Genomic DNA, 23,948 nt, shown 5'->3' with positions numbered 1-23,948 from the left:
AAATCATTGCTCCTAAAAATGGCTTGACTTTGACCTGATGTATCTTTGTTTGCTTGATCCAAAATTTTACAATTTAATAGCCATGAAATTTATAACTCAAAGCCTATCCACAATAAGACAAAAACTTTTAAGAAATTAAGTCACCATTTAAATATCTATAATGGATATATTTATATGCATTAAATATATATATTTATAAGTATATATGAAATGAGTCTATATAGTAAATAGATGCATCTATTCTATAAGAAAGGAAATTAATCACTATAGGATTAAGACATTAGGTTCAAATTCTCAGCCAAGACAAATTCTTAACTGACCTCTGTACTTTTTGCCCACTAGGGATAGCTGCTGATTACTTGGGCTGATAAATAACAACACTATTTACCACTGTTCATGACAGAAGACAAATCACAGTTGTTCTTTTCATGTGCGGGTTTTATTTTCAGCCCTTTACACTGAGCACAAACTTGCCTCTGGTTTCTAGACCTGTCGTGAGCAGTGGGCTGCTGCTCTTCTGCACATGATTCAGTGGGTTTACCTTTTGTTTCTCATCACCAGCATTCACTCACTTATTCATCTAGGGTCCCTAACAAAGCACATACAAAGAGAAGAGGGCTTGTGGGTCAGACTCACTACCTGCCTGCCTGATTTTTCTGCACACAGGTGAGATATTCCTGTACATCTTCCGGGGACCCTAGAATGAGGGGGACTCGTTGGTGAATGGCTTCAGGCTTCACATCCAGCACGGGTTGGGTGCCTGTGGTCGCCAGGCCTCCCGCCTGCTCGATGATGTAGGCCACAGGATTGCACTCATACAGGAGCCGGAGCTGAGGAGAAACAGAGTCAGGTGGACAAGTGTTCCAAGTTGCCAAGATCCTCAAACCATGCACCTGAAGCTCCAGGAGGAATTCCAACTGCTGAGCCTCTGTCTCATTAGTGCGAGTACATTTGCCCATCTCAGGGGAGCCGGCTGCCAGAGACCAACACTCTCCAGAAGGCTGGATGCCCCAGCTGATGCTGATCACATATGTCTTTGGGGACACCTCCAGTCGATAGCTACCTGACCTTGGTGCTTATGAGAGACTTGGGAGTATCAGATCTTAGTGTTCACCCCTCACTAATTCATCAATGAGGTGAAGTGATTCTGGGTCCAGGTTAGGAGTCTCTATATGCCAGACCTTAAGGCCAATAGAGTCAAGCTTGGATGGGATCGGAGGGTCACCTAGAGAGTGCTGGGTGGTCTCTTCAGATAACCACAATGTCCAGGATGGGAGGGAGGAATAGCTCAAGTGTCAACTTGGCTGAAGAGTTTTCTGGTGTTTAGATGACCTTTTCTTTTGACCCCTTAGACTGAGTTGCCTAGTCTCTTGTTGCTTGCTCTCCCACAGCATCCTGTACTTCCCCTTTCATGATAATCCTGACTCTGAGGTTTGTTTAACATCTGCTTTCCTCCTTGGACGCCCTCCCTTGAGGGCAGGGGAGGCATCTCTTAAGGTTGGTGTTTGTGGCATCTTCATTCCTAGTACTGCCTGACGTGTAGGGCATGTCCAAACAAGGCTACGGTGTATGCTGCACAAGGGCTCCCAGTGGAGGGCAGAAATGGGGGGAAATCAGTTGTACCATTTTTTGCCAAGCCGGGTACATGGATCCAGTGCCTGTTCTGAGAAAGAAATGCCCTGCTAAAGGGCACTATGAGATGACTAGGTGTCAATCCTGTGTCCAGTTAGTATATGGTGAGCTGAATTGAAATGGGCTGATTGAATATCCTTTCTGGGTCTTTTTCTGTCATTATGTTTTGCCTTCTTCCTCATCCCCTGACCCACAGCAGACACACGCACACACATCACATAGATTCAGGTGACGTTCTTGCTGCATGCTCTGACTCTATATCACACTATCCTCTCCTTCCTTCCCTCATAGGTATGAAATCTGTAACTTAAATGTCCTTTTCTGTAATCAGCTTTCAAAGTGATTGATCCGGCTCTGCACAACGTCTTTCCATTCTTTTCTTCATAGTTACATCTTGTGATGATTTTTAAATTATTTTTATTTCAAAGAGAGGAACAAACTATTTCCAATCTGAATTGGAGAGCCAGGCACTGAGCGGAAAGTAAGTTAAAACTGTAGGGGGCATTTATTTCCATTTTGGGGAAACAGAATAGGATGCTTCTATTTGTACCATGTACTATTAAAAAATAGATAGATAGATAAGGACATGGATACTTACATCAAACTTACCTTGGAACCAAGTTTTGTTCTGACCTTAAGATATTGTTGTAGTAAACTCATTTTAAAACAGTGTCCAGATCTTCATGGTGCCTTTACCTGCAGGCTACGTAATCTATTTTTCCCCCACAATTAAAATCTACATTGCTCTACAAAGACAATAGGAGGAGAAGTAGTCACACCCCACTACCCACCCACTCACAAAAACATGGTCACAGAGACCATGAGAGCTAAAACATGGAGATCAGAACTCAGTGGTACCTAGAGCCTGTTATATAGACTGAAGTAAATCAGAAAGAGAAAAACAAGTATCATATATTAGCACATATATATGGAACCTAGAAAACTGGTACTGATGACCCTATTTGCAGGGCAGGAATAGAGACGCAGACACAGAGGACAGACTTGTGGACACAGCAGGGGCAGGAGAGGGTGGGACGAATTGAGAGAGTAGCATTGAAACATATGTATTACCATATGTAAAATAGATAATGGTAAGTCTCTGTGTAACACAGAGAGCTCAAACCAGTGCTATGTTGGGATGGGATGGGGTGGAGAGTGGGAGGGAGGTTCAAGAGGGAAGGGATATATGTATACTTATGGCTGATTCACATTGTCATAGGGCAGAAACCAACACAACACTGTAAAGCAAGTATCCTCCAAATAAAATTTGAAAAAAGAAACCAATGGTACTTTGAATATGGTACTATGAATGTAGATCTATATATGCAGTTATATATTTTATGGAAATATTTTTGTAATTATATGTAGATATTTTCTGACTAATTTTAAATATCTTAATAATAGCTAGTAGTCTTAATGTTCTCCTTGTTAGAACTGAGTAGATGGCAAATGTGGTTCTACCTGAGAATTTCCACATCTTCTACTTGATCTCATGTAATACTCCTTAGCACTGTTCTGCTCATTAGATTTATCTGTCCAACAAGCTGATATACAAGAGCTAAACCATCACAGGAAGAGAAATGCCTGATACACCAACCTGCATGTTAAAATCTCTCTGGTTTCACGTGCTGTGTTAGACTTCTTATCATGGCTTTGAATCTGGCATTCCAATAATTCAGATCGGATCACCCACACTGAGAGATGCATATATGTGTGGCTAGTTGTTAGTGTGTCAGAGAATATGCAGACATTTATTTGAATTTGTCTCCTATACCTATGATTCTGTGACTGGCTAAAAATCAGACACCTTTCCATGGCAGGGTCTATTCAAGACAGACGCATTAGGATCATAGGATTCCCACTTGATAACACAGGTATTTTAGGTTTTGCTTCATAAAGTTGCAATGAGATCTTCCCAAAGCTACCTTTATAGGTAGTTCAAAAGTTCTTAGCCTGAACTTCTGGGAACTCTCTAGGAAATTCTTGGGTCATCCTCAGGTTATTGTGAACCCCCTGACAACATATGTAATGTGTATGTTCACATGTAATGAGTTTCATGTAAGTTTCAAAAGTTTCATTAAGTTCTCAAAAGGATCTATGATCCAAATCAGCTGGTAATGAAGCAAAAAGACACAGCATGTGGAAAGTGGGGGATGAACACAGCTGATTCACCGTGAATTGAGGAGTGTGAGAGCCGCAGAAGTGATGGCCAGTGACAATCACCAACAACTTCAGCCTCCTTCTCCTCCAGACCTTCTACCACAACCTTAGAACTCTATTAATGGGATATATACTTCGTGTCTCTTCCATCTGCCCACTCGCAGACAGATGGTAGCCAAAAACAGGCATGATGAGAAAGAGAATTGTGACCGCCTCCCTGAGCAGATTCAGCCAGCGGACAGAGGAGAGTTACCTTGCCCTTCGGACTTTTCTGGTTCGCTGGGTACAGGAAGATTCCTCCATAGACAAGGGTGCGGTGCACATCAGCCACCATGGAGCCCACGTACCTGGCCCCATAGGGAGCACTGCCGTCCTGGAGGATGGAGAGGGGAGAGGCAAGATGCAGTGGGTTTAGCAAGCAGTCAGTATCCACTTCAGGTGACACATCCGGTCGATGTAAGCTCTACATTCCAGGTCCTCTTTCCTCTACCCACCAGCTTAGGAATTGAAATTATTATGTAGCTGACCATTAGGAGTTCCCAAACCTCAACTAGTAATTGCACTCATTAAATGCTGGACTACTTAAAGTGAGAGACAATATGTGTTCTAAGACAGAAGCTAATGAGGGGGGAAAAAAAACCACTGGAAAAAGAAGTATAGACAAACACCAACTGTTGGGCTCCTCTTTGAATCTCCTCCTTGGCCCTCACAGTTCAGAGCACTTTTTAGCTTCTTGAAAACAAGATCCCCTTGAACCACGACAACTTTTGCACTTAGTGTAAGCAGCGTTTATCCACTGGTAAAATTATTTTAAATACCTTTAGAAATCATTCAAAGAAATAAAACAGCTTCCGTGTAAACGTCAATTTCATTAGTCTTATAACAAAAAGAAGATTTGCTCTGAAAGAAATAAGTCAAAGTTCATGATTTCCCTTACGTAGGGCATATCAGTAAGGCATGACTATCTCATGGAAGGCTCCTTCGGGCAGGTTTGCTTTTTCCTCATTCAGTGACCCATGCGAGATTTCTGTGTCTAATCTAATAATTTTCTGACAGTACAAGGAAACGCCAAAAATTTTTAGAGCAAATATCCAATGCTTTGTGTGGCATCAGCCACTATAAAGTGCATTGATTTTATAGGCATTTATAAGCCAGATATCTCCATCAGTGTGTGACATCCTTGTGGAAAAGACTGTCTGCTTGATCTTGGCATCATACCCTGAGCTCAGCCTGGTGTGGGGCAAAAAGTAGCTGCTGGGGAAATACTTTCTGAAGTGCATACACATGCAATATTTTGAAAGCACTATTCAAGTTGTATGTTAAAAATTACATGGGAGATTTTGCCTCCTCCATTTTATTTACATAATGATATTAAGCATACAAAACACCTTCAGAGGCCAATTAAGAGATTTCTCAATAGGTAAAAGAATGCAGGTCTGAATTTGGGATGAAGAAAATGAGTATCTTGAGCTACTTGAGTAGCTCAGAGGGTAAATGAGTAGCTTGAGCTAACTTGAGTAGGTCAGAGGGTAAAGAGTCTGCCTGCAATTCAGGAGACCCAGATTCGATCCCTGGGTTGGAAAGATCCCCTGGAGAAGGAAATGGAAACTCACTTCAGTATTCTCGCCTGGAGAATCCCCATAGACAGCAGAACCTGGTTGGCTACAGTCCACGGGGTCGCAAAGAGTTGGACACAACTGAGTGACTTCACTTTCACTTTTTGAGGAATATTTAGAAAATAGAGTTGGTAATGTCCAGTAAATGATTAGTCATGAGCATAAGAAAGAGGTAATCCTCTGGATTCCCCAAACTTTGTTGGGAATGAATATGATGGTAGAGGCAGTATAGGTCCAGAGAAGAAAATCAGAAAGTAGTAAACTTGGGAGATGGTGTGTGTGTGTCGGGGGGAGGTGTGTGTGTTTGTTTGTGTATGTGTAGAGTGGTGGGGGGTGGGGAATAGGAGGGTCAGAGTTGGATATGTGGAGTTCTAGGTGTCTGGAGGAGCAGGCAGATCTGAATCTTATGAGAAGAGACTAGATGAGATCACCCTGGGGGGACAAGTGTGAGCCGAAAGGTTTTTTGGGAATAGAGTACTATATGTACCAGGACAGAAGTGTAGGCAGAGCTATGGGAACTAATAAAAGAAGAAGATGGTTAGGCAGATGGATGGAAAACCAGACACAAGGCTAAAGAAGACAAGTTTCACGAAGGACAGGGTTGCTGTTGTTGTTTAGCCACCAAATTGTGTCCGACTCTTTTGCAATCCCATGGACTGTAGCCTGCCAGGCTCCTCTGTCCATGGGATTTCCCAGGCAAGAATACTGGAGTGGCTTGCCATTTCTTTCTCTTAGGGATCTTCCAGACTCAGGGATTGAATCTGTTTCTCCCACATTAACAGAGCAATTCTTTACCAATGAGCCACCAGAGAAGCTGGAAAGGAAGAGTAAACAACCCTAAATGCCATGAGAGGTCAAGTAACATAAGGTGGAAACATGATGCTGGATTATGTAAAAGAGGATTACAAAGGGTTGATATTGGAACCAAGAGGGTTAAAGAGGGAATGAAAGGAAAGAAAAACTTTCAAAAAATGAAAACTTTCTTCCCACTTCTGGGTATTTATCCAAAAGAATTGGAAACAGAATCTCAAAGAGATATCTGCATATCCATGTTCATCAAGGCATTATTCACAATAGCCAAGAAGTGGAAGCAACCTAAGTGTCCATTGACAGATGGATGGATAAGGAAAATGTGGTATATACACACAGTAGGATATTATTTGGACTTTGAAAAAAAAATCTTGTCACTTGCTCAATTGATATCAAGCAGGGCCCTTTAGGGCTCCTGGGCACAAAGACTTTCTGTGTCCCCCATTTCTTTGATTATAGAAAGCAGCCTTCGTTCAGCCTTCATGACCGTCCCTGAGTTACAAAGGGCAGATTCAAGCAGTTGTTAATCAGAAAAGGGAGGGGATGGAAGATCAAGGAGAAACAGTCAAGAGCAGCCTTGGGACAAGGTCCTGTTTTCCCCATTAAAGGATATACACAACAATATCTTTGAACTATTTTGCAGATTCTGAAACCCCCACAGGTGAAAGAAGATAACAATTAACGATGGTATGCCACCCACAAGCACGTAGACCCCAGACCAGTTGGACCTGAAGGTTGATGATGCTGACTCCAACTTAGCCCACCACCAACCCCTCAGAAGAATGTCCACAAGCTGATCACGTCCTCTTTGGACAATTACTACAAAACTTCTCACTATCTTTTCCAAGAGGGGACACATGATTTTGACGGTATGAGCCTGCTGTGTCCCCCTTTGCTGGAAAGGCAATAACACTATTCTTTTCTACTTCATGCCAAATTCTGTCTCCAAGGTTCAATTCAGCACCAGTGTACAGAGAAGCTGAGCTTTCAGCATCACAACATGGATGAAATTTGAGGACATTGTGCCAAGTGAAATAAGCCAGTCAAAAAAATGACATATACAACATTATTTAACTTATATGAGGTATCTAAAGTAGTCAAATATATAGAAACACAAAGTGGGGGGGGGGGAGCGGTGGGGCAGCTATAGCTCATGAGGTTGCAAAGAGTCAGACATAACTGAGCAACTAACACACACAGAGAGAAATAAAAAGTTGCAGAACAGAGAATAACATTTGTCTTGTTGGAGTTTTATAGGAACATCACATCCTGACCTACCTGGGCAACTGCAAGAACAAAGGATCCTGACACCAAAAGTTTGCAACAAAGAACCTAAGCCACCCCATTTTGTTAAAAAAGACTCCATTTTAGAGTTCTGAGGAAAGAGTCTTTGGAAATCCCCCTGACCTCACCCCACCACCTGCGAGCCAATCAGATCCCAGATCAGGATCTCCTGACTTTACGTTCAGGACTTATGACCTGCCCGGGAAATTCAAATTAAGTCTGGGAAATGGGAATCAATCAGAACCCGTTGCCAGCCCAGGAAATGAAAACCAATCAGAACCCAACACCTAACCCTTCCACAGAAGGTAACCAATTAGACGTCTCCCAAACCGGAAACTCCCATTTTTTAAATTTTTTGTGCGAGAATACCCTATATAAGCAATGTAACCCAGAGTTAGGGGCTCCTCTCCTTAGCCGCTGCATCGGTGACAATGGGAGCCCCAGCTCGAGCTTGGTAATAAAAACTCTCTTGCTTTTGCATCGGATACTGGCTCCCTGGTGGTCATTGGGAGATTTCGTGACTTGGGCATAACATTTGGGGACTCGTCCGGGATCTCCCATCGGCCCCACAGGGAAACTGATCCGGAGAGTTATCTGCAGCCGGTAAGCTCTTCTCTATCTCTTTGTTTCTGATAAGGCCTATTTTCTGAAGCCGGTATATGACTCAGGCGGACACGCTGGCAGGTCACTGGTGCAGGTCGTTGGGAGACGTCCCCGGCCCCTTCAGAGGGGACGGAGTACCCCTGTTCTCCATAGACCATAGCGGGTCGCTCCCGCTGAACGGCCAGAGGCTGTTGTCTTACTTTCAGTTTTGCCTCCGGAATCCCAGAGGTCTGTATCTTCTGTCTCTCTGTCTGTCTGTGTGGCTATCTGTACTGTCTGTGTTAATTTACCAATATCTGACTGATCTAGGAATGACGGGGCAAAGTCAATCTAGCCCTACCCCTCTATCCCTGATCACTGACCGTTTTAAGGAGGTCAAGATGCGTGCACATGACCTTAGTGTGGAAATTAAGAAAGATAAATTAATCACGTTTTGCAGCGCAGAATGGCCAACCTTCCACGTGGGATGGCCCCCAGAGGGCACCTTTGACTTGGAAACCGTGCACCGAGTCCGAGACATCATCTTTCGACCGCGGAGCGGACACCCTGACCAAGTTCCCTATGTCATAGTGTGGGAAGATCTCATATTGCGCCCCCCTCCATGGGTACAACATTTCTTGCCTCAACAGGGATTCTCCACTGCACAGGTGCTGGTGACACTTATAGGAAAGAATCTGAAAGATCCCAAGTAACCTGAACCAATGGCGCCACTGTACCCCATTTTACAAGGGGGAACAGAGAAAGAACTTCTCTTCCCACCCCCTTACCAACCCCTCGAGCCACCGCAGGCCCCTGCTATCCCTCCACCTAAGGCTGACGCAGCAGAAGGGGGGCTCACACAAAATACTCACCATAGGCGAGCCATGTCTCCAGCAGGGCTGGTAGACTCAACTGTTGCCCTCCCTTTACGAGTGGCCAGTCCCCCTGACGAGGAAGGGAACCAACCTCATCAATACTGGCCCTTCTCTACCAGTGACTTATATAACTGGAGATCATAGAATGCTAAGTTCTCAGATAACCCTAGAGATCTAACTAATCTAGAAACTGTGCTTTTTACTCATCAACCCACCTGGAACTGTCAACAGCTGCTCCAGATTCTCTTCACTACGGAAGAGAGAGAGAGTATACAGAATGAGGCCCGTAAATGGGTCCCAGGGGCAAATGGAGAACCCACCACTAATATAGATGAAATTAACACCTCTTTTCCTTTATCGCGACCTGACTGGGATTACGATACGGCACAAGGTAAGGAGAAGCTCTGGGTCTACCGCCAGACTCTACTGGGGGGCTCAAGGTAGCTGCACAGAAACCCACTAACCTAGCTAGAGTAGGAGATGTTCAACAAGGCCCCACTGAGAGTCCAGCTGCTTATCTGGAAAGGCTGATGGAGGCCTTTAGACAATACACCCCCATGGACCCAGAAGCAGAAGGCACTCAGGCTGCTTTGATAATGCATTTTGTCAACCAGGCGGCTCCAGATATCAGGAAAAAGTTACAAAAACTAGAACGCCTGGGTAAAAAGAGTATCTAGGATTTAATAACAGTGGCAGAAAGGGTCTACAATACTCGAGAGACCCCCGAGGAAAAACAAGCTAAGAAAGCAGACAGCCAGACCTGCAATATGGCGCGCATCCTGCTAGCGGCAACAGTTCCTGATTCGGGAGAAAGGGAACGCCAGCTTCACCACCTAGTGGCTGAAGGTAAGAGCCGCCCCCGTATGCGACCAGCATTAGGAAAGAACCAATGCGATGAAAAACAAGGAGTAGCAAAAGGGGTGCTGATGCAACATTTGGGACCTTGGAAACGGCCAGTGGCCTACTTGTCTAAACTCCTAGACCCTGTAGCATCAGTCTGGCCCCCATGCCTCCGCATGACTGCGGCAGTGGCCCTAATGGTCAAAGATGCAGACAAACTGACACTAGGGCAGGAGTTACATATTACCGCCCCCCATGCCATTGAGGGCATACTGAAACAACCCCCAGATAGATGGATCAGCAACGCTCGGCTGACCCACTACCAGGGACTACTGCTAAACCCCTCCAGGATCATCTTTCTACCACCTACTGCTCTCAATCCAGCTACGTTGTTTCCTAACCCAGACTTGGAAGCCCTGATCCATGACTGCAGCGACATACTAGCCCAGGTGCACGGGACGCGAGAGGACTTGCAAGATCGCCCTCTGGCGGATGCTGAGGTCACCTGGTATACGGGTGGGAACAGTTTCACTGGAGATGGACTCAGGTATGCAGGGGCAGCCATAATCATGGAAACCCAAATCGTGTGGGCGGAAGCACTACCTCCGGGTACTTCGGCTCAAAGGGCTGAACTAATCGTTCTAACCAAAGCCCTTCAGTTGGGAAAGGACAAAAAACTTAACATCATTACTGATAGCCGATATGCCTTTGCTATTGCCCATATACACGGGGCCATCTACAGAGAAAGGGGACTCCTCACAGCCGAGAGTAAGACGATTAAAAACAAAGAAGAAATAAAAGCTCTCCTCTCAGTTTTATGGCTTCCTAAAAAACTAGCCATAATACACTGCCCGGGGCACCAGAAGCCAGGCACCCTGATCTCAAGGGGAAACAACTTGGCGGACAGGGCAGCCAGGGATGCAGCCCAGAATATCATGATAGAGGCCACGCTTCAGCTGCCTGACCCTGGGAGCCCTATTCTGCCAGCTTTGCCCAATTACTCAACAAGAGACTTAGACTGGATAAAAAGCCTGCCTATGGCCCAACAGCTGGCCGGGTGGTGGAGAGCAGCAGACAGCTCTCTAATCCTCCCAGAAGAACTAGGAAAACAAGTATTACTAAAAATGCATCATGCCACTCACCTGGGAACCCACAAGATGCAAGACCTGATTAGACATGCCAAAATTACCATGAAAGATGTCAGGATGACAATATAAGACATGGTATCAAACTGCAAAGCTCATGAATGCTGCCCCTCATCCGGCCAACCAAGGAATTAGAGAACGGGGACAGGACCGGAGCTTACCGGGAGGTGGACTTCACTGAGGTAAAACCGGGTAAATATGGATAAAAATACCTGTTGGTGTTCATAGATACCTTCTCAGGGTGGGTAGAAGTGTTCCCCACCAAGAGAGAAATAGCACAGGTGGTGGCCAAAAAGCTGATTGAAGACATCTTGCCACGGTTCAGGTTTCTGGCACAGGTGGGGTCAGATAATGGGCCAGCCTTCTTGTCTCAGGTAAGCCGGGGGGTAGCCCAGGCTTTAGGGGCTAGATGGAAGCGGCACTGTGCCTATAGGCCCCAGAGCTCAGGACAAGTAGAAAGGATGAATAGGACGCTTAAAGAGACATTAACAAAACTAGTTGCTGAGACTGGCAGGAACTGGGTGGCTCTCTTCCCTTTTGCCCTGTACCGGGTGCAGAACTCACCCTACCAACTGGGACTCACCCCTTTTGAAATCATGTATGGGATACCTCCCCCAATAATCCCTAACCTAAAGGCAGAAGTGTTAAAAGAAATAGATGATCAGAAGTTGCTTTTTGTCTCCGGTCCTTACAATATAACCTGGAAACTATGAAATGGACGTGCTGAACCAGTCAACTGCCACGCACCCCATAAATACATGGTGGCCTGACTTATACTTCCACCTAAAAGAATTGATGGAGACCTCCTGGGCACGTGCTTATCTGTGAAAAGTGGGTTTCTATGCATGTCTGGCGCACAAAAAGGACCAGATAAAGACTTGTGGCGGCATGCAGAGTCGTCACTGTAAGGCATGGGAATGTGTGACTTCAAATGATGGCTGTTGGAAATGGAGTGTGGCCAGGCCATCAGACCTGGTCACGATGACTTTTGTAAATCCTATCACCTCATACATGTGGAACAAGCGATTTACTGATAGTTGCCCTGACTGCGACCTCGTCAAGGTCTCCTTCACTTCTGAAGGACAGAGGGACATAAGATGGACATCAGGACTTGTCTGGGGTATACAGGGCCTCTGATTATCTTACTTTTGCTACTCACCTTCGGGCCGTGTTTATTGAACAAGTTAATGACCTTCATCAAGAGCCGCATCAATACGGCTCAGCTTATGGTGCTCAGGTCCCAATATACGGCCGTACCAACGGCCCCTTTAGTGGAAGAAAACATAGAGCTGGTCACAGACCCATGATTGGGTCTGTCCTGGGACCTTGAGAAGGGGGGAATGAAGAACCTAAGAAATGGGAATCAATGAGAACCCGTCGCCAGCCCAGGAAATGAAAACCAATCAGAACCCAACACCTAACCCTTCCACAGAAGGTAACCAATTAGACGTCTCCCAACCCGGAAACTCCCGTTTTTCAAATTTTTCACGCGAGAATACCCTATATAAGCAATTTAACCCAGAGTTTGGGGCTCCTCTCCTTAGCTGCTGCATCGGTAACGGTGGGAGCCCCAACTTGAGCTTGGTAATAAAAACTCTCTTGCTTTTGCATCAGATACCGGCTCCCTGGTGGTCATTGGGAGATTTCACGACTTGGGCATAACAATGGCTCTTTGGGACACTAGTCCACCATCTTCTTGGTCTGCTGACTTTCCTAATAAAGTCCTTATTCCTTGCCCTAACAACTAGTCTCTTGATTTATTGGCTTGTCATGTGGCAAGCAGTAAGAGCTTGCACTCCTTAACATTACTTGGCTGTTCTGGGCCTCAGTTCCTTTATTTGTAAAATGAGGGTTGTGGTATTCATACTTATCTTGTAATCTGTTGGAGAATTAAATGAGTTAGTACATGATAAGCACTTGGAACAGACACAGGACACACAGCTAGAAGAGTGCAGTCAGGGATAGGAGAAACTGCCACTGGCAAGAGACAGAAATAGCAAAGGAGGACTGCTCTTTCCACAATGGTGGATGGTATGGAAAAGTGCTGGTCCGCTTCCCATCTCCTTGGGGTGCAGCATGTGGAAGCAGAGCAGCCAGAACATAAAGACCCTGCCAGAAAGCAATGGCCTCCGGAAGAATGAGGAGTGGGAGGGACGCTGCCTGCACACCCTGGAGATGGGCTTCCCGGGGCAAAACTATAGGACAGCAAGGACACTTCTTTTCAAAACAGAATAGTCTATTTTCTCTCCTTTTTTTTAAGTGTAAGAGCAAACACTTCTTATTTAAACACTTATTATTTAAAATAAGGGAGAAGGAATCACAACATATGCATTTTTAAAAGCTGACTCTTACTATACTAAACATAAAATCCAGAAAAAGAATATGGCATTTTTATTAATTAACTACTTGATATGCTTTTTCCCTTTCAATTTTCTTGGTTGCATACTCTTTGATTGCCTCTGCAAACGACAATGGTTTTTGTAATAATTTCTAGAAAGAGTTACAATGATCTCTTTTCAATGACATATTGCACATATTCATACATCAGAGAAAGTCAAGAACTCTATAATATCAACTTCTAGAAACCACTATTAACAAGACGGCACATTATGAAGACATTTTATGCATACATACATCTTATATATACATATGTGTGTGCAGAAATACATTCATATGTATTTAATGGTGTCATCCATTTCGTTGACTGCCTATCTTGTGGACATGTCTCACTACCAATATATAAAGAAGGACTTAAAATTCTAATGGATGAATAGCTGTGTGGCACAACACTTCACCTGAATATTGTGAATGGCCCAACCAACCCTTCCTGTTGGATACTTCAGTTGTTCCTTCGTTGTTGTTATAAAACAATGCTGCAGTGACATATCCTTGTTCATTTATCTCTGTTTCTATTTGATCAGTTGGTTTTTTAGGATCAGTTTCTGGGGGAAATTAAGGATTAACTGAGTCAAAAGATATGAATATTTAATATTGGAAATCATACTGTCAGACTGCCCCACTCAGAAAGGTTGGGGGGTGAGGGGGGACATTTAAGTTTCCTTTAACATTTTATAAGAGTACTTATTTTCCCACACCACTGAGCACTATTCATCTGTTGAATCTGTGCGAATCTCAACTGTGGAAATGATGTTGTATTTTAATTTGCCTTTCTTTTTTATTAGCATCTCCCATGCCTTGCATGATCGTGCCCTTTGTCTGGTTTTCTGTTTGGGTGTTCATCCTTGTATTTGGGTCCTCATGCAGTCAGACTCTTCACCTGTTGTTGGTTATACATGGGATGACTCCTTTGTTTCTCAGTTTGAAACTTCTCCTTCGAAGGGATTTATGGCTTTGTGTGTGTGTGTGTGCCTAAGAGTTTGGTTTTCCAGTGGTGAAATAAGTATCTTCCTTTATCGGTTTTGGAAGAGGTACCTTTTACCTTAGAATAGGAACCACTGTGAAATTATCGCCAAGACTGGGAACTTGTAAATAAATAATTTTGACTTTATCAACCTCACAATCCATATCCTATCACTTCTGCCCTTAAGATACCTGATGGGTTTGTGTGTGATGACAAAGGAGAGATACCAGAAACTGCGCTTCAAAGATTTTTGCTTCAAGAACAAACAAGACAGAAAGAAGAAAACTTTCTAAAGCTTCAGTCTGAGGCAGCAGAGGTAGGTCCAGCACCCTGCTAACCAAGTGCTCTGGACTCCATGGAATTCTGAGCACTTTTCTGCCTAGAGTTTGTGAAGGGCTTCCAGGGACAGCCAGGCTGGCACCTCACACCACTGTCCTTCCAGTCACTTCCAGTGTGGGTCAGACTTCACACTCTTGACCTGGAAACACTGTGACTCCCTCCCACACTTGTCTTAATAGGGCTTTTTGTATGGCAGACATACTTATTGGCTTGTTTGGGCTGTCTTAATAGCCACATGAAGTCCAGGACTCAGAGTTCACCCTTAGAGCTGAAGACCTTTCTAAAACTTGGAGTAAACACCAGGTCCTGATTTTAAACCATGTGAAAGGGACCTTCACTTAAATATAACCGAGTGACCAGAATCTACACACATGGTAGCTCGGCAAAAAATGAGATGCTCTGGCCTGAAACTCTGGATTTTGAAAAATTGGTCTCTGCCTTCTTCATAGATAATTTCTCCTGGATAAACTAACCTAGAGAGTAATACCTTTAGTAGGTAAATCTTAGCTATGAAAGAAAGATATTGATTGCTAATGAAGAAAGTCAGAGTCTGCCATGCTCACATTGGTCAAAGCCACAAACAGGGGCAACAACCTCTTTCAGCCAGCCCCCCACAGCCATTTCCCAAACAGGAACCCACTGAGACAGTATTCTCCCTGCTTCTGTTTCAGGCTTTCTTCACTCACCTCAGGAAACTTCTTTTTCTGCACATACTCTGTGGTGGCAGCATCAAAATACTTGGCATAGCCCTCGTTGAGGCTGTAAATCTTTCCTTTCTTTTTAATCTTGACATCTTTTTCCACCAAGACAAATTCACCAAGAGCCTAGAAAGATGAAGGGAAATACCAGGAAGAAGAGAGATATCAAGAAACAGAAGTCAGTAGCACACACTCCAATAACCAGAGAACAATAACTGAGGCGGGCCTGCTGAAAGGACCCAGGGGATAGCAAGGTCCTCCTGCAGCCTGTCCAGTGATGTTTTTATGAGACTTACAAATAACAGGGACAATGCGGAGCCTGCACAGGTAGAACAAGCTGTAATATAACAAAAAATAAAATGATTCAAAGGAATAAGAAGGAAAGTTTCCCTTGTAACTCTCATTTGTAAAGAACCTAGCGTGTTTATCCCCTCAAGTTCTCATCCCCAGTTAATCCCTAATGTTTTCAGGAAGATTTGGGCCATCAACAATGAGAGGAAGAAGTTACACAGATGGGATTTGTCATGAAAGTGGGGATGTAATTAGACCACTAATTTGTGGTCCAGTTATTTTATCTTAATGACTCAATCTTGGAAGCCATTCAAATTTCCTTGCATCCCTAGAGACTTCCCTGGTGGTCCAGTGGTTAAGACTCCATGTTTACAATTCAGGGGGCGTTGGTTCGATCCCTGGTGGGGATCCTGAAAGCTGCATGTCACAGCGAAAAAAAAAAAAAGAACAAAAAAGAGCAGAGTTCCTTGTACCCCAAGTATTCTTATACAGGGTAAAGAGGAAATCCCTTCAATCAGAAACTGTATTCACTTGGCATGAAGAATCATTGATAAAATTTATTTTAATCCTCAGAATTACTTATAAAAGTGCCCAGTCTCCCTATAGCCACCTCATCCCTTTCTTCAGGGCATCCCTCAAGAATCTCTTTACCTGAGTGCTGGTGGTCTCATCTCTAGGGCTGCAATTAGCTAGCTGCAAATTCACTTTGAAAGGCTCAACGTCTCACTAAGTCATTAGGAAGGAAATCAAGACCTGGAAATCTAATCAGTTCTGATTAAACTTTGAAGGCTGAGAAAGGAAAAATCCCCCAAGATGACAGCTCACAGCTAGATGATTCTTAATGAACATTGACAACACTCCAACAAAGAGACAAGGCTATGCTGACCATGTCTGAAATAAAACAATGACAAGGATATTAAACTGTAAAAATAACCAAACATGCTTCTTTTCTGTGAAATGTGAGTACTGACTGCTTTTTTACCAATGAATCATCACCCTCACTTTAACTTTCCCGCCTCCCAGATAAAAACTGAGATACAAAATCATTCATTGTACCCACATCTAGACAATACCCAATCCAGAATTGACCCTCTCTTTCTCAAACCTTCCTTAGAATCATCAAGCAAAAGCCCATGTTCTATATATAATAAGACCATGCCATCTTCCTCTCTCATCTGAATGAGACAGTTGAATGGCATCACCAACTTGATGGACATGAATTTGAGCAAGCTCTCGGAGTTGGTGATGGACAGGGGGCTTGGCATGCTACAGTCCATGGGATCGCAGAATTGGACAAGACTGAGCAACTGAACTGAACTGAACCCCCTCTCAGCATGAGGCCTCAGGGTTCTTCTAGAATGCCTTCTCCCAAGCTTAGTAAACCCAGCTTCTTAGGGAAGTTCTCAACAGTCTCTGGATCATGAACTTTAATAACCTGCTCTAGACATTTGTTGCTTTAGAGTAGCCCAGTGTGGAGTTCCACTTTTTAAAAGCACCTAAACTTCCTTTGAATAATTAACTCTTCCTATTGGATGCCAGTCTAGAAAGACTCTAAGCTGGACCTCCCCTAGCCCTAGGTCAAATACTTGACTTAGCTTGGCAAAATAATTACTCCTTCCTGGCATTTGAAACCTGAGAGAGAGACACAGCATCATGGGTGGTGTCCAGACCAGGGGCTGTGCTGTGGGACTGGTCCTGTGAATCCTCTCTCCTAGACCTGCCCATCGCTAACCTGGGGCCTCAGCTTTTCTGTTAATGCAATAACACCCTTTACTTAGTTATCCAAGATCCTTGACTCTTTTAGTTCAGTCACTCAGTCGTGTCTGATGCTTTGCAACCCCATGGACTGCAGCATGCCAGGTTTCCCTGTCCATCACCATCTCCTGGAGCCTGCTTAAACTCATGTCCATTGAGTCAGTGATGTCATCCAACCATCTCATCCTTTATCATCCCCTTTTCATCCTGCCATCAGTCTTTCTCAGCATCAGGGTCTTTTCTAATGAGTTGGCTCTTTGCATTAGATGGCCAAAGTATTGGAGCTTCAGCTTCATCATCAGTCCTTCTAATGAATATTCAGGGTTGATTTCCTTCAGGATTGACTGTTTGATCTCCTTGCTGTCCAAGGGACTCTCAAGGGTATTCTCCAGCACCATGAAGATCAAGACAGATACACAACTGTTGTCTAAATAATGTCTTCACTTGTTTATCCACCCCAGGGCTGGGAATGTGGACACTCAGGCCCCTGGCGAGGTGTTCTCTATTGTGGGGTAAAGATGGTTGTGGAGCCTTACTCCAACCTGGAAAATACATACCTTTGTTCTGACTGGGATCACTAGCACACACTGTGTATACAAATGGCCTTCCACAACTTGGACAAGAGGGCACCTGATGATCAGGCACCATATCCCTGCCATTTTGAAATTATATCTGTCATATGTAAACAAATACCTCTCATTGTGGCTTAGACCACAGTTGAGTGTTTGGTTAAGTGAGGTAGTCCCTCTGTACCTGAACAAAATCTGTGCCCTGACAAAATCAAATTACCAGCCCTGCACACTCGCAGATTAGGGAGGCTCTGGTTGCCCCACCAAGGAACTTTGTCCTGTGAGGCTCTGCCTGAGTAATGTGCAGGCCACCCTCCATGGTTTTCTACCTGTAACAAGTGCCATATGCTGCTTCAACCTCTCAGACAGGTCCTAAGCTTCATACATAGGGTCCTTGTTCAAGTGTCCTTTGTGGGTTTTCAGGCTAATAAAGAAAGCTCAGCAGAGAGCATGTGACAATTGATATAGGAGGGAAGTGGACAGAGTACAGTCTTTAAAAGAATGACATAATACAAGGACACAAAATAAACTGACTAGACTCAAACAGGTCCAAGATGGCAGACAGAGTCAACTTTCACTAGACTTTGAGCCTCAGTGCACATTAGCAAACTAAATGATACACCCGCAGGCACCATGACCAGAGCTGCATGCATTCGCATGCATCAGCATGTAAACTCCTGACAGATAATTTCTGTTTGACCAGTGCATTATCTCCCTCCACTGCCTAGAATGGTATCTGAGGGCTCACTGGATGCTCAATCAGTTCAGTTGCTCAGTCGTGTCTGACTCATTGCCACCCCATGGACTGCAGCACACCAGGCCTCCCTGTCTATAGACAACTCCCGGAGTCCACTCAAACTCATGTCCATTGATTCGGTGATGCCATCCAACCATCTCACCCTCTGTCGTCCCCTTCTCCTCTTGCTTTCAATCTTTCCCAGCATCAGGGTCTTTTCAAATGAGTCAGCTCTTCGCATCAGGTGGCCAGAGTATTGGAGTTTCAGCTTCAACATCAGTCCTTCCAATGAACACTCAGGACTGATCTCCTTTAGGATGGACTGGTTGGATCTCCTTGCAGTCCAAGGGACTCTCAAGAGTCTTCTCCAACACCACAGTTCAAAAGCATCAATTCTTCAGCACTCAGCTTTCTTTATAGTCCAACTCTCACATCCATACGTGACTACTGGAAAAACCATAGCCTTGACTAGACAGACATTTGTTGGCAAAGTACTGTCTCTGCTTTTTAATACACTGTCTAGGTTGATCATAACTTTTCTTCCAAGGAGTAAGCATCTTTTCATTTCATGGCTGCAGTTAGCATCTGCAATGATTTTGGAGCCCCCCAAAATAAAGTCAGCCACTGCTTCCACTGTTTCCCCATCTGTTTGCCATGAAGTTATGGGACCAGATGCCAAAATCTTCGTTTTCTGAATGTTGAGTTTTAAGCCAACTTTTTCACTCTCCTCTTTCACTTTCATCAAGAGGCTCTTTAGTTCTTCTTCGCTTTCTGCCATAAGGGTGATGTCATCTTCATATCTGAAGTTCTATTGATATTTCTCCTGGCAATCTTGATTCTGGCTTGTGCTTCATCAAGCCGAGCATTTCTCATGCTTTATTCTGCATAAAAGTTAAATAAGCAGGGCAAACTAAGGAGCCTTTTGATAAAAGCAAAAGAGGAGAGTGAAAAAGTTGGCTTAAAACTCCACATTCATAAAACTAAGATCATGGCATCCAGTCCCATCACTTTATGGCAAATAGATGGGAAAACAATGGAAACAGTGGGAGATTTTATTTTGGGGGCTCCAAAATCACTGCAGATGGTGACTGCAGCCATGAAATTAAAAGATGCTTGCTCACTGGAAGAAAAGCTATGACCAACCTAGACAGCATATTAAAAACAGAGACATTACTTTGCCAACAAAGGTCGATCTAAAGCTATAGTTTTTCCAGTAGTCACATATGGATGTGAGAGTTGGAATATAAAGAAAGCTGAGCACAGAAGAATTGATGCTTTTGAACTGTGGTGTTGGAGAAGACTCTTGAGAGTCCCATGGACTGCAAGGAGATCCAACCAGCCCATCCTAAAGGAGATCAGTCCTGAATATTCATTGGAAGGACTGATGCTGAAGCCGTACTCCAATACTCTGGCCACCTTCTGTGAAGAACTGACTCACTGGAAAACACCCTGACGCTGGGAAAGATTGAAGGCAAGAGGAGAAGGGGACGACAGAGGATGAGATGGTTGGATGGCATCACCAACTTGATGGACATGAGTTTGAGAAAGTTCCAGGAGTTGTTGATGGACAGGGAAGCCTGACGTGCTGCAGTCCATGGGGTCACAAAGTCAGACACGACTGAGCGACTGAACTGAACTGTACTGAATTGTTCATTCTAGAGGCGCCCCCAAATCACTAATTCTCAGAATAGATACCTTGCTTCTATGAAATGATGGATTAGCTTGATCATAGCATTACAAAAGAGTTTCATAGTTAGCAAGTAAAAGTATGTGTAGTAAATTTATTGTTTATTGTTTTTATTATTTTCCATTGACATGAAAAATTTTAAGAACAGTTGATCCCCTGAACATTTTTAATGTACATTTGCCATGAAGGCTCAATCTTTGTTTTTGAACTCTGTGTCTGTTTCCAATTACTTCTTCCAATCAGCACTGTGTTACATTTTTCATCTACCCAGAGGTGGTGCTTCTTCTTCTTCTGCTACTGCTATTTTATCATTGTGGAAAGTGTGGAGAATAACACAGTATCTGATAAAACAGCTTTCTACCAGTGACTCATCCTTTTGGGAAAAACATGTATATTAGGGGACATCGTCCAAACTGGTGTCCAATAGGGTACCAATAGTCCAATAGTCACGTGTAGTTACTTAAATTAATTAAAATGAAATAAAATGTAAAAACCCAGTTTCTCAGTCACACTAACTCACTGCAAATGTTCAATGGTCACAGAAGGCTAGTGGCCACCATACCAGACAGCATAGATTACAGAACATAACCATTATCACAGAAAATTCTATTGGATGGTGCTACTGTAAAGAATCCATGTTTGGGACTTCCTTGGTGGTTCAGAGGTTAAGATTCTACACTTCCGATGCAGGGTCACCAACTGGATCCCTGGTCAGGGAACTAAGAAGCTGAATATATTTTTTTGATAATAAATTCCTTACAAACAGGGCCTGAGTGATACATTTGACCATGTAGAACCCCTCAAATACCCTCCCATGAACAGAGATCTTAATGTTTTTAGATGATGCTGTTGGTCCCCCAAACTAGACTCCCTGACCCCCAAAGCAAGTATTAGGAATAACCAGTAAATTATCCCAGAGGACAGAATTAAAGCACAAAGGCTCATACTTCATCACTAGGTACCTACTGGGTCAAGCATGAAGAGGTCCACTCCTTGCCCTGTGGAAAGAGCCACCAGGGTTGCACTTCCATAGAGTGCATAGCCAGCAGCCACAATGTTGCGACCTGGCTGCAGGGCGTCCTTTTCAGAAGGCTCATCCTCTGAGGTCTGCAAAAGAAAAAGAGAAACATTACTGTCTCTGGATAGAGCCCTTTGCCAGAGGCAGCATCACCAGCTCAATGGACATGAGTTTGAGCAAGCTCTGGGGATTGGTGATGGACAGGGGCGCTTGGTGTGCTGCAGTCCATGGGACTGCAAAGAGTCAGACACTACTGAGCACCTGAACTGAACTGAACTGCACTTCAGATCTACTTGAATCATGGAAGAAAGTGCAGTTATCAGATTTTCAAGCTGCAGTAAAGGTAGCTGGAGGAAACAAGTTGCCATGTTAATGACTAGGTCTAGCTGAGCCATTGCAAAGGACATTCTTGGACTTCTCCATTTCCTGAACATAGTTGTCTCCATCCTGCCAAGAACAGCATGCCAAGGTGTTAAAATCACAACCTCTCTTAAAAATCATAAGCCATGCTCTATAATGATTAAAATGACTAAGGTCATTGAGCTCTGATTTTGTGCAATATCTCATTCTACATACACAACAGCACTCTGAGATAGGTATCTTTATGGTCTCCATCATCCAGATGAAAAACTCAGGGCCTGCGTGATTGGATAATTCACCCAACATCAAGCGGAGCGGGAATCAACCCAGGCTGTTGCCTCTTCAAGGCCCTGCCCCTGCCTGTTCCCACCCCCAGGGCCCAAGTCTACCAATCTGGACATTTTCTTGATGAAGCCTCTTGTGTTAGCTAACAGTGTGCATGGAAGTGGGAATTCAGTGAGACAGGATGAGGCAGGCATCCAAGGAAGAAGCAGTAAAGGTTCTTGATGGAAGGGGAGAGCCGCGTGGATTTCACAGCCTGCTTTTCCAAGGATCTCTTGAAGGGCTTGTCCTTCCCTATCTTCTTATGCTCAAAAAAACAAGGAATCAAATCTTATGAATTTGGAAAAAAGGAGAGTGAACTTCTTGCCCCCACTGTAAGGAGCTGATTGGATGGGGGAAGGAGAGGCAGGAATATGGCCACTGGGGTTGCTCAGTTCTTTTTCCACCATCGTCTAAGATTCTGACTACACTGCACACACTTTGGAAGCAGTGGGGGAGAGGGGAATGTTTGCAGGAACACTCAGGCTCTGGTTCTACACCTTAACATCATTATGGATGGCAAATGTGAGAGGAGCTTTGAAGGAAAAGTGAATGGGCAGATCTGAATGAACTGTTTTCGGAGCAACAGATCCAACTAGCTTCAGTTTCACACACTGAGCAAATAAGTATGACATATGTGACAAGTTGAAGCTCCAAACTTGCTTCCCAAAGACCACCATACCCAAAGACCGTGGTGCTTCCTATGCAAGGATCAAATCAAAAATTGTTGGCCTTACTCTTTTTGTCATTCGATTTTCTCCCATCTGTTTACTAGAGTAACTACCACAGATATTCAGCTAGAGGCTGTGTTCTCTCTAGACACCAGTGAGTTCTGGCTAAAATGTTAGGGGAAACACTGACTGAAACCACCCACACTGGTCAGGCACAATAGTAACCACTTGCATGAGTTATTTAAGCCAGGAAGTCCTAAAGGAACACGGAACTAACAAGCCACCACCAACTGGAAGAGTTGGGAAAAGGTCAAAAGGAGATACCACATGTCCTATCAACCTCTCAAAATCTTCCTTGCTGGAATCCATCTTGGCTGAGCAATATGTGCACCAGTAGGCCAAAGTCAGAATGATTGGCCAGAGATGACCAGGAAATTAATCCCATCCCCATAAAACCCAAGACTGAGGCTGGGAGCCATGTGGCAGAGCAGCCCTGGGTTCCTTCTCCCTCTTGCTCATAACCGGGGCATCCTTTCCCAGTAAAGTCTCTTGCTCTGTCAGCACGTGTGTCTCCTTGGACAATTCACTTCCGAGTGTTAGACAAGAACCCACTCTTGAGCCCCGAAGGGATCTCCCTTCCTGCAACAAAAAGACAGGTCCAGAAATACTACATAGAGATTTCTTCAGGAGCAGAAAATTCCAGAGAACTGGAAACTGATGGAGGTGAAAGATAACACATTTAAAGTTAGAAAGACAGACTTGGTGATTATGTTCATAGGAAAGAGAATGATAGTGAGCTTGAATATTACACACACATTGGAAATATGTCCATTATGATAATTAACTCCTGAAAAAAAAATTTGGTGGGGGGGTGGGTGGGGGCCATGCCATGTGGCTTGTAGGATCTTAGTTCCCCAACCAGGGATTTTAACCTGGGCCCCCAGGAGTGAAATCATGGAGCCCTAACTACTGAACCATCAGGAAGTTTCTTAAAAAAAAAATTAAGGTAAAAAAATAGGTTGTAATTATATGAGATTTTATATCTTTCAAAGTACTGTCAGGGAGAAAGAAATTTTCCTCTACCCTTTTAAGTTCTTCAGGCTTTTCTAAGCATTATATTGATATGAGAAAAATTAACAGGGAAAAAAAGAGGTTTAGTAATATGTAGACATGGGAGAGACCCAGGAAAACTGTAACT

General features: G+C 44.0%; 1 protein-coding gene across 1 annotated transcript in view; it reads right to left on the bottom strand.

The window, feature by feature from the left end:
* Window positions 1-420: 420 nt before the first annotated feature.
* FBP2 (fructose-bisphosphatase 2) overlaps window positions 421-23,948 on the bottom strand; it is a 50,701-nt gene continuing 27,173 nt past the window's right edge. The window contains exons 4-7 of the mRNA XM_027964239.2: window positions 21,347-21,487; window positions 15,331-15,468; window positions 4,046-4,165; window positions 421-830 (exon numbers count right to left, since the gene is read on the bottom strand). Of these exons, the coding sequence (XP_027820040.2) occupies window positions 636-830; window positions 4,046-4,165; window positions 15,331-15,468; window positions 21,347-21,487 (594 nt within the window). The 3' untranslated portion in view covers window positions 421-635. The remainder of the gene's footprint in view (window positions 831-4,045; window positions 4,166-15,330; window positions 15,469-21,346; window positions 21,488-23,948) is intronic.

This window comes from Ovis aries, chromosome 2 (genome assembly GCF_016772045.2).
Source record: "Ovis aries strain OAR_USU_Benz2616 breed Rambouillet chromosome 2, ARS-UI_Ramb_v3.0, whole genome shotgun sequence".
NCBI classification, from domain to species: Eukaryota; Metazoa; Chordata; class Mammalia; order Artiodactyla; family Bovidae; genus Ovis; species Ovis aries.
The sequence above is the reverse complement of the archived record's forward strand: the minus strand, read 5'-3'. Positions and strand labels throughout refer to the sequence as shown.